Source organism: Carassius gibelio, chromosome B9, assembly GCF_023724105.1.
Source record: "Carassius gibelio isolate Cgi1373 ecotype wild population from Czech Republic chromosome B9, carGib1.2-hapl.c, whole genome shotgun sequence".
Taxonomy (NCBI): domain Eukaryota; kingdom Metazoa; phylum Chordata; class Actinopteri; order Cypriniformes; family Cyprinidae; genus Carassius; species Carassius gibelio.
Genome location: NC_068404.1, coordinates 991,289 through 1,009,201, shown reverse-complemented (window position 1 = coordinate 1,009,201; position 17,913 = coordinate 991,289). Strand labels below are relative to the sequence as shown.

At 38.2% G+C, this 17,913-nt stretch overlaps 1 protein-coding gene across 3 annotated transcripts in view; it reads right to left on the bottom strand.

Annotated features, from left to right (window-relative positions):
• Positions 1-17,913, bottom strand: part of map3k12 (mitogen-activated protein kinase kinase kinase 12) — a 71,004-nt gene that overhangs the window by 19,887 nt on the left and 33,204 nt on the right. For all 3 annotated transcript variants that reach the window (XM_052564595.1, XM_052564597.1, XM_052564596.1), the window contains exons 8-10: positions 17,354-17,463; positions 16,931-17,047; positions 8,832-8,951 (exon numbers count right to left, since the gene is read on the bottom strand). In XM_052564595.1, coding sequence (XP_052420555.1) covers positions 8,832-8,951; positions 16,931-17,047; positions 17,354-17,463 — 347 coding nt within the window. The remainder of the gene's footprint in view (positions 1-8,831; positions 8,952-16,930; positions 17,048-17,353; positions 17,464-17,913) is intronic.

Here is a 17,913-nt window from a genome sequence, read left to right as displayed (position 1 = left end):
TTGTTTGCAATGTACCACACTACATTGTCAAATTTAAAACTTTTATTAACAACATAATGTAACAATAACTTATATCTTTAGTCAATTGAAAACTTAAAATAAACTGCCATCCAGTTTCTCTTTTGTAAGTGCAGTCTTCACAAAAGATGACATTCAAGTTCACAACAAAACGAACAAAAACAATAAAAAAATGACTAAACTAACCTTCAAATATTACGATGTATCTATATAAAAGATTAAAGATAAAACACTTGTTAAACACTTGACTGTCATTCATTTAGATTTGTATATATATATATATATATATATATATATATATATATATATATGTGTGTGTGTGTGTGTGTGTGTGTGTGTGTGTGTGCATCATTACAGTCTGTAAAATATGTGTATCTCTTATTACAAGACTGCAATCACTAGCAATCAGAAGAATTCCAGTTAATCAAGTAGCTACAAAAGATCTACTCTATAAACAATGCATTAAATTACATTAAAGACAAAAATAAATTAAACAAGCAAAAGAAATGATTACTCACATGTATCTGGTCCACTGATGAAGTCATGGGTCAAGTCAAGTGAATTATTAATCATTTTCTATCAGGCGTCGAATACTGACTTTAGGAAAAGGGGAATAACCAATGACATTTGAGATAACAACTAAAACAGCAAGCCCCGCCCCACGACTGACAAAAATAAAATTGTTCGCGCGAACAGAGGTGACTCACCTCAGGTGAGATGATAGATCGCGAGGATGTGGGGAATGAGCATGCGTGCGCGAGGGCTTGTATTGCGCGCAGAGTACATGTCACGCGCGCGCGAGAGTTTGAAATGAGCTCGCGGGCTCCCGTTTCTTCGCATCCGATTCAGTTTTCCTCTCGTGGAAGCCATATAGCACGCGCGCCAGCATCAGTTGTATGCTCGGTTATTTTTGTCATTGATTTGCCGTCATACAACATGGGGGCGTGGCAGCATCGACGATTCCATTTTTTAATTCGAAGTAATTTCGATTGATTTCGATTTAAAATCGAAATCGTGACACCCCTACTCAGTGTCCAAAGTACTTTTTTCGGATGAAAGCAAATTTTGCATGTCATTCGGAAATCAAGGTGCCAGAGTCTGGAGGAAGACTGGGGAGAAGGAAATGCCAAAATGCCTGAAGTCCATTGTCAAGTACCCACAGTCAGTGATGGTCTGGGGTGCCATGTCAGCTGCTGGTGTTGGTCCACTGTGTTTTATCAAGGGCAGGGTCAATGCAGCTAGCTATCAGGAGATTTTGGAGCACTTCATGCTTCCATCTGCTGAAAAGCTTTATGGAGATGAAGATTTCGTTTTTCAGCATGACCTGGCACCTGCTCATCGTGCCAAAACCACTGGGAAATGGTTTACTGACCATGGTATTACTATGCTCAATTGGCCTGCCAATTCTCCTGACCTGAACCCCATAGAGAATCTGTGGGATATTGTGAAGAGAAAGTTGAGAGACGCAAGACCCAACACTCTGGATGAGCTTAAGGCCGCTATCGAAGCACACTTCACACTTCCCCAGCAAGCAACCACAGATAGTTGGGGCAGGGTCCTAAATTACTTAATTTACAACTATGAGTCTACTACAAAAAATAATCTACAGCAGATGACAGAACAGGCAACAAGGGAAGAAGGTTTCAACAGAACCTTTCCTCCTCCCGAAATCCACTGTACATCAGTCTACAGAGAAAATCCTTCCTATCCCTGCACAGTACCCAGAACTGACTCTGGAGAACACATGGGCCAGCATGAAAACATCCTGAGAGTGGCCTCACCAGCAGGAGAAACAGGATCAGACTAGCAGACTCCTTTTAACTACGAGCAGCATAGTGTTCCTGTAGCTCAACTGGTAGAGCATTGCGTTAGCAAGCAAGCTAGCACAAGGTTGGGGGTTCAATTCCCCAGGAACACATGATAGGTAAAAATTGATAGCCTGAATGCACTGTAAGTCGCTTTGGATAAAAGCGTCTGCAAAATGCATAAATTTAAATTTAATTTAATTTATGAGAAACCAACAACCTACCAGCATACCCTCATACTAAGAGAAATGCCCAGATCTCAGCCAACAGTTTCTCACCACAGAGACATACATCCTAAACCAGACGGTCATGGCACCCAGACAGCACATCAACAGACGGCTGACCATCCATGACAGGCCAAAATTACATGCATGGCCAACTCCCCTGCACCTGACCATCAGCTCCATAAGACTGTACCCAACACAAATGGACACATGCTGTCTTTTCACCAACAACTTTTACTTTTCCAACAAGCCAACTCATCTGAAGAGCACTGCCAGGTCAAAAAGATCAGGCCTGACATCTCAGCTGGTCACGAGAACCCAGTCTCAAGGTCAGACCAGCCCAAAACCCAGATCTTTGCTAACCAGCCACTGACCACAGGGCCAGCCATTCCATCACCAAGTAATGGCATCTCCCAGCTACTTCAGCTGATGGCTGCACATCCAGGATGATCAATCACCTGTCAGCATACCGGTCATCACTCAAACCTAGTATCAAGACTCCTGAGGAACAAAATCGAAAAGGGGGACAACCAGGAAAGCCCACTTCAGTCAGACAGGTCACCCAGACAGACTGCCAGGTCACAGAGGTCACAAGAAAATCTCACAGCCAGCCATTAAAATATGGCCTTAAGCCTCACCCTCTTCAAAGCATGCACCAAGCACACACCAGACTTGCCTTAACAAGCAAGTGCATGAGGTCTATGAGGTCTTGTTGTCAACCATGGTGACTGCCAAGGACACCTGCATTTTAACGTGAAGTAAAATAACCAAAGCTCAACCTGCTACTTCCTGTTTCTGGCAGACCTCGCAACCCCTTGGGGAAGCCCTGTCAATTGCGAGAACATCCTGCCAGACCATATCAGATATTTACTCTTAATATAAAATTGAATGGGTGAATATATATATGAATATATATAGGTGAATACAGTATGTGAGACTGCAGTCCCACTATATACATAAAGGGGTCACTGTTCAGCTCAAAAGACAGCGTGCTCAAATCCTCAACAACACACCTTCAAGAGAATGGAGGGAACCCGGCCCACTTTAAACAACACACCCTTTTCTGAAGAGACATCCTGCACCTGCTGACAACTGTCAGTGCCAAAGCTGCTCTTCAAAATAGGCAATGATTCATTGCTAATGCTAACTATTTGGACTGACTTAAGACGACCTAACATCAAACTCAAAATGGGATGTGCACTCTATACCATGCCTGATTTACCCTCATCGCAAGGAGTTTCATCTGACAGCTGGATTCACTAACTACTGCCTTAGTGCTGCCACTATCAGCTGACAACATGGCCGGAACATGGCCGGGGTTCCCACTTCAGCAGAACACTGCTCCCACCATTGCACAAACTACTCAGATGACAAAAAGATCCAGCTCTGCGCTTCCTGGGTTCACAGCAAACCTCTCCCCAGCAACACTGCAAGCTGGACTTCCAGTCATCAAAGTAGAAGTGACAGCCATCCTAATCGTCCTTCAAATCACATCGACTCACAAGAAGTGTGTCAGATAACTCCCGATTTAAACTCAAATTATGCCAATCTGAGCTTCACACACCACCTACTTGATTAGGAAAAAGATGAGTTTGCCACAGTGAACAAGAAGCCAAGAGTCCTTATGGCCCTTGCCAAAACAAGTGCATTTCATCAAGAGCTATGATCTCAATCAAGACACACCCACCCTCTCTCCCATGACATGACAGCCATAACTCATAGGAGACCAACTTTCACATCCATCCTACCCACTTTGTGGCCCTGATACTAACCTAATGACTATACACAAATGGCATTGCTTACAGGTGCTTCTCAGTAAATTAGAATGTAGAGGAAAATTCATTTATTTCAGTAATTCAACTCAAATTATGAAACTCATGTATTTGTGTTATTCCTCTTGTTAAGCCACTCTTGTACGCCACTCTTGTACCACAGACAATGTCAGAGGCATCTTACCTGGGCTAAGGAGAAGAAGAAATTGACTGTTGCCCATTGGTCCAAAGTCCTCTTTTCAGATGATAGCAAGTTTTGTATTTCATTTGGAAACCAAGCTCCTAGAGTCTGGAGGAAGGGTGGAGAAGCTCATAGTCCAATTTGCTTGAAATCCAGTGTTAAGTTTCCAAAGTCATATGCCGGTGTTGGTCCATTGTGTTTTTTGAAAACTAAAGTCACTGCACCCATTTACCAAGAAATCTTGGTAAGGTATGCCCAAAATGCACCATGTGCTGGACACCACAGTACTATGAGACATTAAAAAAAGTGGCACACAGGACTGGCATACAGAAAGACATGGTGGAATATGTCAGAGCATGCCAGGTTGCTGTCAAGTCCAAACAGCAAACCCAAACCACAAAACTCCACTACCCAAGAAGATATGGACACCTTACTAAGAGGCATTATGGATTGTCTCACCCACAAGACAACTGAACTGTTATTATTCTGAGTAATAGTCATGATTCGGAAGAGAGTCCTGACACATGACTCAAGCCAGAATCACAACCTTGGTCTGTCTACTGGTCAATCTAACCAAATAGGTGTTACAGGGAAACCAGATAAAACCTACTCCACCCAAAAATTTAATCTTCTCTTAACTTGCGGTTCCCTTAAGACACCTATCACCTTGGAAACCTCGTGACTTCCCTTCCAGGGGAGTCCGATCTTCCGGCAGTTTTCAGCAACTTTGTTGATTCACTTCAAAGCAGTCAACCCATGGATGAAATGATGAAGCTTTTACTCCTGACCGGAATCTATGCATTATACATGCACCAGGACACTTTACTCAACAACTACAGAACCAATGCAAGTAACCACTTGTTAAATATTTAGATGTGCTTCAATAGATTAACACTGTCTGTCCTGAGGACGAACAAATCATTTTATTGTACTCTTAATTCTACTTTTACATTTAAAAATTTAGTAGAAGCTTTTATCCAAAGCGACTTAAAAAAGAGAACAATAGAAGTAATCAGACCAACAAGAGCTGTTCAGCTGTTCGAATTGAGATTGGGAGGTCATTCCACCAGCTGGGCACAGTCCAGGAAAAGGTCAGAGGGAGTAATTTTGAATCTCTTTGGGATGGCACCACAAGGCAGAATTCATGCTTCTGGAGGGCACATAAGTTTAAACTATTGAGTTTAGGTGTATTGGTGCAGCACCAGTGGCCATCTTGTAGGCAAGCATCAGTACCTTGAATTTGATGCGACTGGCTACTGGTAGCCAGTGTAACCTGATGAGGAGAGGAGTAACGTAAGCTTCTTTTTTCCTTTTTTTTTTTTTCATTGAAGACAACCCTCACTGCTGCATTCTGGATCAGTTGCAGAGACTTGATAGTACATGCAGGAAGGCCCACCAGGAGATTATTACAATAGTCCATTCTGGAGAGAACAAGAGTTTGGAAAAGAAGTTGGGTGGCTTGCTCTGACAGGAAGGGTCTAATCTTCCTAAATGTGTATAAGGCAAATCTCCAGGACCGGTCCGTAGTAGCAATATGGTCTGTGAAGCTTAACTGATGGTCGATCACAACTCCTAGGTTTCTGGCTGTCCTGGAAGGAGTTATGGTTGATGAACCCAGCTGTATAGAGTAGTTGTGATGAAATGATGGGTTAGATGGAACCACAAGCAGTTCTGTCTTAGTAAGGTTGAGCTGAGTCATTCATCCAGCTAGAAATATAGAAATGTAGAAATGCGAGCAGGTACCGTCAGTTCATCTGGTTGGAATGAGAAGTAGAGTTGAGTGTCATCAGCATAGCAGTGATAGGAAAAGCCATGCTTCTGAATGCCAGATCCTAATGACGTCATATACATGGAGAAGAAAAGTGGCCCAGGCACTGAGCCTTGAGGAACCCCGGTAGCAAGAAGTTGTGACTTAAAAAACCTCACCCCTCCAAGACATCCTGAAGGATCTATATAGGATCTACAGCTTTAATGCTACAAGTAATTCATGAAGATGAATATGATTAATAATAACCAGTTATGATTAATTATGTTCATTTCACTTTGATCTAATTTGCTACATTGATACATTTTGGTAAAAGCACCAAATTAATTTTGCAGACATGGTTGTGGTGTCGCTCGTGGCCAGAGTTGGGTATAACGCGTTACAAAGTAACGCGTGACTGTATTCTAATTACTTTTCGTGGTAACGCAGTAATGTAACTCATTACATTTAAAATAAATGTAATTTGATTACAGTTACTGATGTCAATAAAATTAAGTTACTTGCGTTACAAATGTATTAGTACGAAAAAATATTAAAGTAAATAAATTAAAATGCATTTCTAATCACGTTCTGGGGCGGCTGCGTCAGTTATTGAGCATGCGCTTTAATGAATTTCTGGAGAACTCCTGCTGTTAAAATGGACGGAGATTTTTGTTTAAGATCGGGAGGGAAGGTAACTTCTGGACAGGTGAAGAGAGCTGTAGCAGCGTGTGTGGTGGAGGAAATGCTGCCCTTGTCGACTGTGGAATCGCAGTCATTTAGAGACTTGCTTTCGATGATAGCCTAGCCTACTCGTGACGGACAGCTCTGTTCCCTTGCAGGACCGAAAGACATTTGCAAGGTATCTAGATAAATGCTATGCGGATAGAGGGCTGTCACTTTTGTGTAAAAAGCATTTTCGATTTTTAAGACATACGTGTTCATTATAGATTGTAAAATCGATTTTCCATGTCTAAAAAAAAGAAGTTTCCTTTTTCAACGCCACATATCGGACGAACGAGAGGGCAAACGCACAAGTCAGCAATGTTTCTTATGTATTGGCATTAGAGCTGTAATCGGGCCTTAAAAGTTAGGCCCGACAGGACCGGAGCTCGACAGGTTTCGGCCCGAGCCCGAAGTACATTTTGATTGACAGCCTTTTAAACCCCGAACCAGTGTGCAGCGCAGCCCGACATTCAGATGTGCGCATACACGCACAGCTCTTTTGCCTTTTGTCAACAATGAGTCATTTATACATGTTTTAACATAATTTATTCATAACTAACGTAGACTAGGCCACTTGGAAGTTGGAATAAAGAAATAAGTCCTCTGTAACATCGTATCTCAGCACTCTAAATAGACATAGACTCATTTAGCCTATAAATAAACCAACGCACCAATAAAAACGATCTTTTTTTAACAGATTAAATTAAGATATGGTATTTGGCAATAACGAAATTAAGATAAAGGCTCCGCCGGGTTTGCTTCTCATATCAGATGACATTTAATAAAAGAATAATGCCAACATTAGCGTAAATACTCTGTCCACATTATGCATTTAAGCCTTAATGAATATATAGTTATCATTTGAAAAACCTTTACTCACAGAGATTAGGCTATATCTACATGTTTTTGTGGAGGATAAATGAATGAATCCACTGTAGATGTCTTCAATGTGTTCCTGTGCTCACTGATGGTGATTATTCACTCATTATTCTCATTATAAACATGGTCAAAACCTTTCCACACCTCAGAACTTTGCTTTAGCTGCTGGTGCAACCAAAACGTATTTTCGCCAGAGGCAAGCCTCCGTTACACCTACTCAGCATCCATTTCACATCTTTCTCGCGCTAATCGATTTACCTATCAATTAATATTAATTTACCTCACAAACCTGAGCGCAAGACTGAACCCGCGTTTAGATGATATAAATTAAGCCCCAACACGAGTTTTTTTTACATCTATATTTGTGTAATTGTTTAATTATTTTAAAATTAATAGTTTGGTCAAAATCGATTCCCTATTTTCATTTTCGAAACTTTTTTTGGTTGGTCCGATCCATTGTGCAATCGATTTTCGAACGAAAAGTCACAGCCCTATGCGGATATGGAGAATGAACTAAAAAAAAAAAAACATTCGAGCGTTTGGAATACGTCTCCACAACCGCAGACATCTGGACTTGTAATAATAGAAGCTTCCATGGAACGACAGCCCATATGTAGTTAAGACATACTGTATATACATTTAAAAAGACTACAGTTTTCATTGTTAGGCAAGTTTATGTTAAGAATGTTAAGTTATAGAAATGCATTGGATCTTTAATTCAAGTTGCTGTTTTCATATTTCTGTAATATTTTTCAGTCAATATTAAATTATGGAAAGAATTGAGTTTCACTTTGTTTGTAGTTTTTTTCCTTGTAGGTTTAATAGGATTTCAAAGTAACTTGAAAGTAAAGTAATTAGTAATCTGATTACTTTTTACTTGCAGTAATCAGTAATGTAATCAAATTACAATTTTAGAGGAGTAATTAGTAATTTGTAGTGGATTACTTTTTTTGGGTAACTTACCCAACACTGCTCGTGGCAATAGAAAGCACACTCTGGTTGGACACCTACTTACTGTATGTGCACCTGCTACTGTCAAAACTTACTCAAACAGCTGTGAGAATGTAAGACTAGATCCTGATGCAGAAATGGACATACATAATTCAGCTGAACTTCATAACTAAAACTGGAACTACACATATGTTGTTCTATGCATACATTCACCTAGAAGACAAACCTCTACTACATTGTGTAACTGTGTATAAGACACAAAACGTATACATGTAATACATATTGTACATTTTTACTGAATGTGGACAATCACATCTTAATGACAAACCTCATGCTATCGTTCATTTAAAATGCTCCAAATTCATTACAATTTCAACCAGGTTAAGAACAAATTCATGTGTGTACATATGTGTTGTGAATTAGGCAAAAATAAATTAGTTCTGCTGTGGATATAAACACAAACTATCCAGGTAATTATTAATAAAAGAGCTAGTGTCAAGTGGTCCTGCCTGTGCCAACATCTGTTCTTACCTCTTGCCATGAGAAGGCAGTTTCTGAGGGACGTTTCTCTTCTTGATGAGTTTGTCCACTGTGGTTGAGGGATGATGTTTAAAGAGACCAGGATATTTCTTATCCAGACACTGTTCCCTCCTTAATCAAGAACAATACAGCATTAGCACTTCACAGTGTTCTAAATGAAGCTATCAGGAGCTGATTTTACTGAATATTAATCTGCGCCGAATAACGTGACATGGAATATTGGGAGAACTTCCATGAATAGGGAACAGAATAGGGCCTAAACATGTAAGAGATCACACAGAAAGGTCTGTCAGATTGAGAGCTCTGTCTACATTTATATTTCTCTGTGGTGGTTCATGACTGCTCGTAGCTGGTGGAGCAATTCATCTGTTTAATTCCAATAATAATGTTTTCCCCTATACTTGTACTTCTGTATCTAGTGCATTATTATTTAATTTATTTATTTTCTTAAATTAGTGTTATATTCAATTCTGTGTGATTATATGTATGTATGTGCACTATGTCCATGCTTGCGATGATTAATACATGTTACCATTGAGAGATGTCATCAGGAAGCACAGTGTTAGCTTTCGCTGTTATGCTGATGATACTCAAATCTATATTTCTTCAAGGCCCGGAGAAACATACCAATTAAAAAATAATGGAATGCTTAGTTGATACAAAAACCTGGATGAGGAGTAATTTCTTACTGCTAAATTCTGAAAACTTTTCATTATGCTGTCAATTCTTCGTCATCAGTTAGGAACCTAGGTGTAGAGCTGTAATTGGGCCTTAAAAGTTAAGCCCGATAGGACCCGAGCCCGACAAGTAACTTTGATTGACAGCTTTTTAAAAGCCCAAATCTGTTTACAGCCCAACATTATTTAAATGTGCGCACACACACTGCTCTTTTGCCTTTTGTCAAAAATGAGTAATTTATACGTTTTAACATAATTTTTTCAAAACTAACGTAAACTAGTCCACTTGGAATTTGGAATAAACAAATAAAATAAGTCCTCTGTAACATCGTAACATCTCAGCTCTCTAAATAGGCATAGGCTCATTTAGCCTATAAACAGACCAACGCACCAATAAAAACAAGTCTTTTTTAACAGATTAAATTAAGTTCAATTTTTAATTAAGATGGGTATTTGGCAATAACGGAATTAAGATAAAGGCTCCGCTGGATTTGCTTCACCACTATCAGCTGACATTTAATAAAAGAATAATGACAACATTAGCGTAAATACTCTGTCCACATTATGCATTTAAGACTCAATGAATATTTAGTTATCATTTGAAAAACCTTTACTCACAGAGATTAGGCTAGGTCTACATGTTTTTGTGGAGGAAAATGATTGAATCCACTGTAGACGTCTTCAGCGCGTTCCTGCGCTCACTGATGGTGCGTCATTATTCACTCATTATTCTCATTATAAACATGATCAAAACTTTTCCAAACCTCAGACTTTGCTTTAGTTGCTGGTGCAACCCAAACTTAAACGCCAAAGTCAAGCCTCCATTTCACCTATTCAGCAAACATTTTTGCATCTTTCTCGTGCTAATCGAAACACATCACGTGACCACTCGTTACCTCGCAAACCGGAGTGCAAAGACCGAGCCCGGCCCAAGCCTGTGTAATATATGATATAAATTAAGCCCGAAACCGAACCTGTCGGGTCCCATTGGGTTCATGCAAAGATCTTTAGCTCTACCTAGGTGTGCTATATAAGAGAAATCTCTCATTAGAAAGCCAGGTTTCTAGCATTTGTAAAACTGCATTTTCCATCTGAAAAATATATCTAAATTACGGCCTATGCTCTCAATGTCAAATGCAGAAATGTTAATCCATGCATTTATGACCTCTAGGTTAGATTATTGTAATGCTTTATTGGGTGGTTGTTCTGCACGCTTGGTAAACAAACTACAGCTAGTCCAAAATGCAGCAGCAAGAGTTCTTACTAGAACCAGGAAGTATGACCATATTAGCCCGGTCCTGTCCACACTGCACTGGCTCCCTATCAAACATCGTATAGATTTTAAAATATTGCTTATTACTTATAAAGCCCTGAATGGTTTAGCACCTCAGTATTTGAATGAACTCCTTTTACATTATACTCCTCTACGTCCGCTACGTTCTCAAAACTCAGGCAATTTGATAATACCTAGAATATCAAAATCAACTGTGGGCGGCAGATCCTTTTCCTATTTGGCGCCTAAACTCTGGAATAACCTACCTAACATTGTTTGGGAGGCAGACACACTCTTGTAGTTTAAATCGAGATTAAAGACCCATCTCTTTAACCAGGGGCCCGTTCTTTGTACGTCGCTAACTCAGTTAGCTGGATTTGATTGTTGACGATGTTGGCGAGATCTTGGATCGTTTGGTTCTTCTAAGCTCATCCTGGAGCTGCTGTCATAGCAACAGGTCCATTGGCTTAAACCTGCTCGGGAGCAGCTTATTTCATGTAAACAGGATTAGATCGCTTCTTTTCAACCAGAACTGATACTCAAAATATGTCTGCTACCACCGCTACTTTATTACAAGTGTATCGTACTGATCCAGGGACAATAATTTAAAATAATAATCATTAAAAAAAATATTTAAAAATAATATAAAAATGCTGTGTAGTCCATAACAGCCTAATAGACAGCCAGTTTTACTCACTGAAATATTTATTTGTCATAAAATTATTACTTCATAATTGTATTAGAGTCTAACACACATGCTATACAGATAATAAAGTCGTGCATTATTTTGAGTGATGATGATATTATGGGCGGGGCTTGATGGAGCGCAGGAGATGCAGATAATATGATATTGACCCTTAAGAAACTTTCATTAATGCTGTCACGTAACCAATCTGTCCCAATATAAAATGAAATGAATAGATAATTTCTACATTGAAATGAAAATGTAAAGACTGCACAACTATAAATTGCGAATCTAAATAATTGGGAATAATGAAAAAAATTATAATAAAATGAAAACATGTATGTATTATCTGTTTCATGTATCTATTATAACATTTATGTAGTTTTGTTTGCTTGGCTGTTTCCTTATAAAAGTCCAGAAATATGTTTTTCGTCAGGAGTCGTTTTAAATTATATGACGTCACTACATTGCCGTCTTGCCACCAGCCAATCGCTGCACTGCTGATCATGGTTTCGAGTATTGATACATATCCCCTTTTAAGACAACACATGAACGCGCAATGATCTCAGATAACTCAATCCAGCGATACTAATCATACACAACAGGTGTGTTCGAAGAACCCAATTAGCCGGATCAGGATTAGCACGATGATATCATCTTGGATGTGTCATTTGATCTCGGATGTAATGAGTGACATACGAAGAACAGGCCCCTGGCTTACACATAACATACTAATATGCTTTTAATATCCACATCCGTTAAATGATTTTTAGGCTGCATTAATTAGGTAAACCGGAACCGGAAACACTTCCCATAACACCCGATGTACTTGCTACATCATTAGAAGAATGGCATCTACGCTAATATTAGTCTGTTTCTCTCTTATTCCGAGGTCACCGTAGCCACCATATCCAGTCTGTGTCCAGATCAGAGGGTCACTGCAGTCACCCGGATCCAGTACGTATCCAGATCAGATGGTGGATCAGCACCTAGAAAGGACCTCTACTGCCCTGAAAGACAGCGGAGACCAGGACAACTAGAGCCCAGATACAGATCCCCTGTAAAGACCTTGTCTCAGAGGAGCACCAGGACAAGACCACAGGAAACAGATGATTCTTCTGCACAATCTGACTTTGCTGCAGTCTGGAATTGAACTACTGGTTTCGTCTGGTCAGAGGAGAACTGACCCCCAACTGAGCCTGGTTTCTCCCAAGGTTTTTTTCTCCATTCTGTCACCGATGGAGTTTCGGTTCCTTGCCGCTGTCGCCTCTGGCTTGCTTAGTTGGGGTCACTTCATCTACAGCGATATCATTGACTTGATTGCAAAGATTGTAGAGGGTCGCCGTGATTTTGCCAAGTAAGACATGTTCCTGGATAAACATCTTTTGATGATCCTTGATCAACATTATTGTCCAAAAATATAAACTTAACCCAATCCCTGCCCCTAAACCTAACCCTACCCAAAATTTATTCCTAAAATCAGTGGGAAATGATGACTGATTAACAAGAGTGTAGAAGCATCTAACTCTGATTTTAATCCTCTGAAGTGGATTAACACGTATATGCATTATGATACATTTTCTCTTGATAACACAGAAAATAACTAAAATGACACTTTCAGTTTTGATCGTACAGATAAGAGCAATACATCAATCGAATCTGTAAAGGGTCTACTTTTTTTTGGATACAGACAAAATAACAACAAAACTTTGTGCACTTATAAAATACAGATAACAAACAAGGTGCGCTGTCTGCAGCCTTTGTCTGCGCCGATCTTCATTTACAAACACGTCATTAAAATGAACTGTAACTCTGTGAATACTCAACGAAGATACATGAGAGAGATATCTATAGAAAGCTTGACATGTTTGCCACCGAAAACAAATATTATGTGATAAAGTAATCCATATGAAAACATTGTGATGTCGGTTTTCACGTCTCCCTACATTATCTTCTAATGTGACCACGCCCCCATGCAGAACGCTCTATTCAGATTTTAATGTTTCGCTGAAGCGCGCGGCTTGAATACGCCACACAACTGAACACAACGCAGCAAGACTGTTCTTCAAGTTCTTTTTATTTTACTGTTTGCTTCGCGATGAGAGGAATAAGATATAATTCACCCCAAAAAGATTTTTCAGGATTTGAGGTTTGGATTTCCTCAGAAAAAAAAAGGATGAAGTGCTTTATACAGCAGAGATCATAAACTTGAGTAAGTCTCTTTTTATTTATTTATATACTTGTACAAGTTTTCACATAACGTGTAAATATTTTACTAGTTAGACTTTTTCCAAACTATAATTTCTGACTAAATGTATAATCAAGTTTAACATTATGAAGTTTCAATAACAATATACACTACTATACCATACAAAAGCTTGATGTAAATAATATAAATGTAACAAATAAATGTAACTGTAACAAATGTAAAAAACAAGGCTGTTCTTTCAATTTATCCTGCCTTAAAAAACCTGAAAAGCTATTTTCAACATAATAATAATAATAATAATAATAATAATAACAACAACAATAAATGTTTTTTTTTTTGTAGAAAACAAGATTGTTAAAAGGATTTCTGAAGGATTGTGTGACTGGAGTAATGATGCAAAAAATTCAGCTTTGAATGTCAGCTTTGATTGTTTCTAATAAACTGTTTAACTGCACTCGCAAGTGAATATTAAATTATGTTGTGGGATAATTAAATATATTCAAAATAAACTACAAACATAAAAATATATACTTTTATTTTGTTCTCACGTTCTTTCTTGTAACTCCTCCCTCTCAGTGGCACAGCTGACTGAGAGGCTCATTATGCAGCTCATTATGCAGGGCTTTGTCTTCTCAGGTGTAAATCACAATGACATTCATGATAGTTGACGCCTACTCGCATATGACTTTTACAAACAATAAATGTCTTAGAAAATTTAAATCAATAAATTATTTTCTGTGAGTAAACAAGATGATTTTCAAATAATTTAGAAAGAAAAATTCTAGGCTACAAGCTCCAGTTCTCAAAATCCCGGGAACCTGTATGTGTTTTATTGCCTTATTCAAGTGATTTAACATTTGTAGTTTTTCACTAACCATGCATAACATTTTTATTTCTCAAACACAATCATATACATACATGCTGTGTATAAGAAACTGAAAAAAGCACAAATGTCAGGGCATGACAAAAATTCTCCAGGCCCCAAAAATACCCTTAGACTCCAGAGGGTTAAGCCTAAAACAGATGTTTCTTGAAAAGTTATATTTCAGTTATGATTGGTTGATTGGAATGTTGTTCCAGGATCAACAAGAATGTTGTACTTGGTGAAATCACGCTCACTGATTGTAGAGATACTATTTAAACTGAACTGAGCTGGATGATGACATCATTTAATACAATGATGAACTGCCTTCTTGCTTTATTGACACACTATTTTCCAATTTAATACTGTTCAGTTGCTTTGCTACAATCTGTATAGATAAAAGCGCTATATAAATAAAGGTGACTTGACTTGTCAGGTCAGATTCCTTGTGTGTGTGAACATACTTGGTAATAAAGCTCTTTCTGACTTCTGATAATAAACAAGACTTCAGTAAAAACTAGTGGCGAAGTCATGTAGTCTGTGAAGGACAGATCATTAACAGCTGGTCTATGTGGTAATTACAGTCAGGACATGCAAATGTAGGTTTTGTTCATCGATCTCAAATGCGACTTATCATCTGATACAAGTAGTAGAATGATTACATGGCCGCTCACTTTAACGTGAACCTAGAAAAATGTGCGCTGCTATGTGGAAGCTAAACAGTAGTGCGCTCACTGCATGTGTGATCAAAATAAAAAAACTACGTTCCTTACAAACAAGAAAAATATATCTTTACAAAGTGCCTACTTTTAAATGAACCTAATTAAAATGAAAAACAAATAATTTCAGATTATGTCATCTGTATGAAATATGCACATTCACTGTGGAGATGACGAGTCGGTGAGCGTGATTTCAACATGTTCCTGGATTAACATCTCTGTAGATCCTGGAACAACATTCCAATCAGCCAATCAGAATTGAGATATAACTTTTCAGACAATGTCAGTTTTAGGTTTAAAATCAGAGTTAGATGCTTCTACACTCTTGTTAATCATTTCCCACTGATTTTAGGAATACATTAAGAGTAGGGTTAGGTTTAGAGGCAGGGATTGGGTTAAGTCTATATTTTTTATAATAATGTTGATGCAGGATCAGCAAAAGAAGTTGATCCAGGAACATGTCGTTCTTGGCAAAATCACGACAACCATGACGAGTCAGTGTAGTTAACTTCATCATTGCAGCCGAAAAAGCAGAAAACATTACTTTATAAATTAATTATTTTAATGTTAAGGCAGTTTTCTTGCTGTTTTTCCATGAAGCATTCATTACCATAACTTGTAGTGTGCGCTGTGTCCAGCTTCATTTGTGCTGATGAGCGCTGATAGATTAAAGGCTGAAATATTATGAATGCGATTAGTCGACTAATTGCTTAATCTTAACAACTACTAGTTGACCAGAAAAATCTTTAGTTGTCTTTCATTTTTGTTTGATTTTTTTGCTTCTTTTTTTAGATATTTGATCAATTACTCCACCTACACCAATTAACCTCCATATTTAAGACCATTCAAACCCATGCTGCACCCAGAGCCACAATACAACTGTGGGTTCTTCTAGAACTTTCATGACTGAATTTTATTATCATTCCCTTTATTTTCTAAAAGTTGTATTTCTGCATATGTGTGTAGCTAAGAAATGTTTAGTTATTGTCAGGCCTAAATGATGTATCTTAAACTGTCTCGTACGTTTAAGAGTCAATTTCAAGAACTGCCAATAAATGTATTGTTTTTAGAAGTGGTCCTGATTTTTTTTTTTTTTTTTTAATTCACATTTTATTGTGGCTATTTAAATTTTTTTCTTGAAATCATGACATGAAACGTACAGTTGACAGATTATCAGACGCTATCCGAGAATGTTAATTCTGTGTTGAACTAATAATGCAATCATCTACAATTCCAGATCAATTCAAGACGAACTGAAGTGATCTACAGCAATGTGATCTGGCCAGGCAACTGTGTGCTGAGATACAAAACCGTTTCACAGTGGCATCTGGTGGATTTTGACTGACGTACAACCAATGTATTAAACTTCCAATAAGCATGTCTGCAAGATTCTGTTTTTGACAGATTGCTTTTAAAGGCAATATCTGTACTTCCTCAACACACTGTCTGTAGCGATAACAATACTAGAACTTTACTGGGTAACTTGAAAACTTGCATCCAACAAAAGTATCTACAGAAATGTAATTGTCTGCTATGGAATAGTTCTTATATTGTTTGTTTTTTAATGTATTTATTTAATAATAATTACAGAACAATAGTAATATATATATAATCATACTAAATGCATTAAAAGAAGTTGTAGGTGTGTAGAGGTGTGTGTTGTACCTGAGCAGCTCTTTCTCTTTGAGCTCCAGCTGCAGCATCACGGCGTTGAGCTCCATGTACAGATTGTTGGCTCTCTCAAGCTTTCTCTCGTAGTGTTCTCTGATGTCAAGAGCATGCCTGTTCAAATGAGTCAGACAGACATCACGCTCACTAACGGACACAAGCTCACTCTGCAAATGCCCACTGCTTAATTTCTTCCTTCGCTGTATAAATAACTACACAATGAGTCACCTCATCAAACATTCAGCCTATGTCATATAGCATGTTTCAGATTTCACACTTTATTTTACATTGGCCCAATGTTCTTATGCGTAATTACATGCGACTAACCCTAATCCCAACCCTAAGAATAGTCAGTGCTTAAATATACAATTACTGTACGCTGTAACAAGGACAGCTTAAACAAAGTGTTCTGTGTCTGACCTGAGTTCCTCTCGTCGCCGGTTGATCAGCTCTTCATCCAGACGGTGAAGACACGTGCCCTCTGACTTGATCTTCTCGAAGTGTTGCTTGACCTCCTCACGCCACTCGGCCTGCTCTCACATACACCGATCTCAAATCAGCATCAGTCAATGTCTTCTGCTTTAACAACACTGTTCAAAGGGCTAATGATGTCTCCGTTCTATCAATTTGCTCAAAAATGTCACTCAGTGACTTGAATGTAAGCTTGATGTAAAATGTTTTATATTATTAAAGCATGAAGTCAACAATGTTTTAAAGAATAATAAAAAAAGATAATTTGGCATAGTAATATTTTTTTTATATAAATATAACTCAAAACTATCGATATCACTTTTAAATAGTAAAAAAAAAAAAAATACACCAAATCCATGTGAAAAGAAGCATACTTAATTTTACTGAACGTGCTCTTGTAGTACTTCAAATTGTAAAAGTGTGTTGACAAGAAACTGTACTTTGAGTTAATACCATAATGAAATTAAAGAGCACATATGTGGGTCAAAAGACAAAAAAAGTGTTTAACC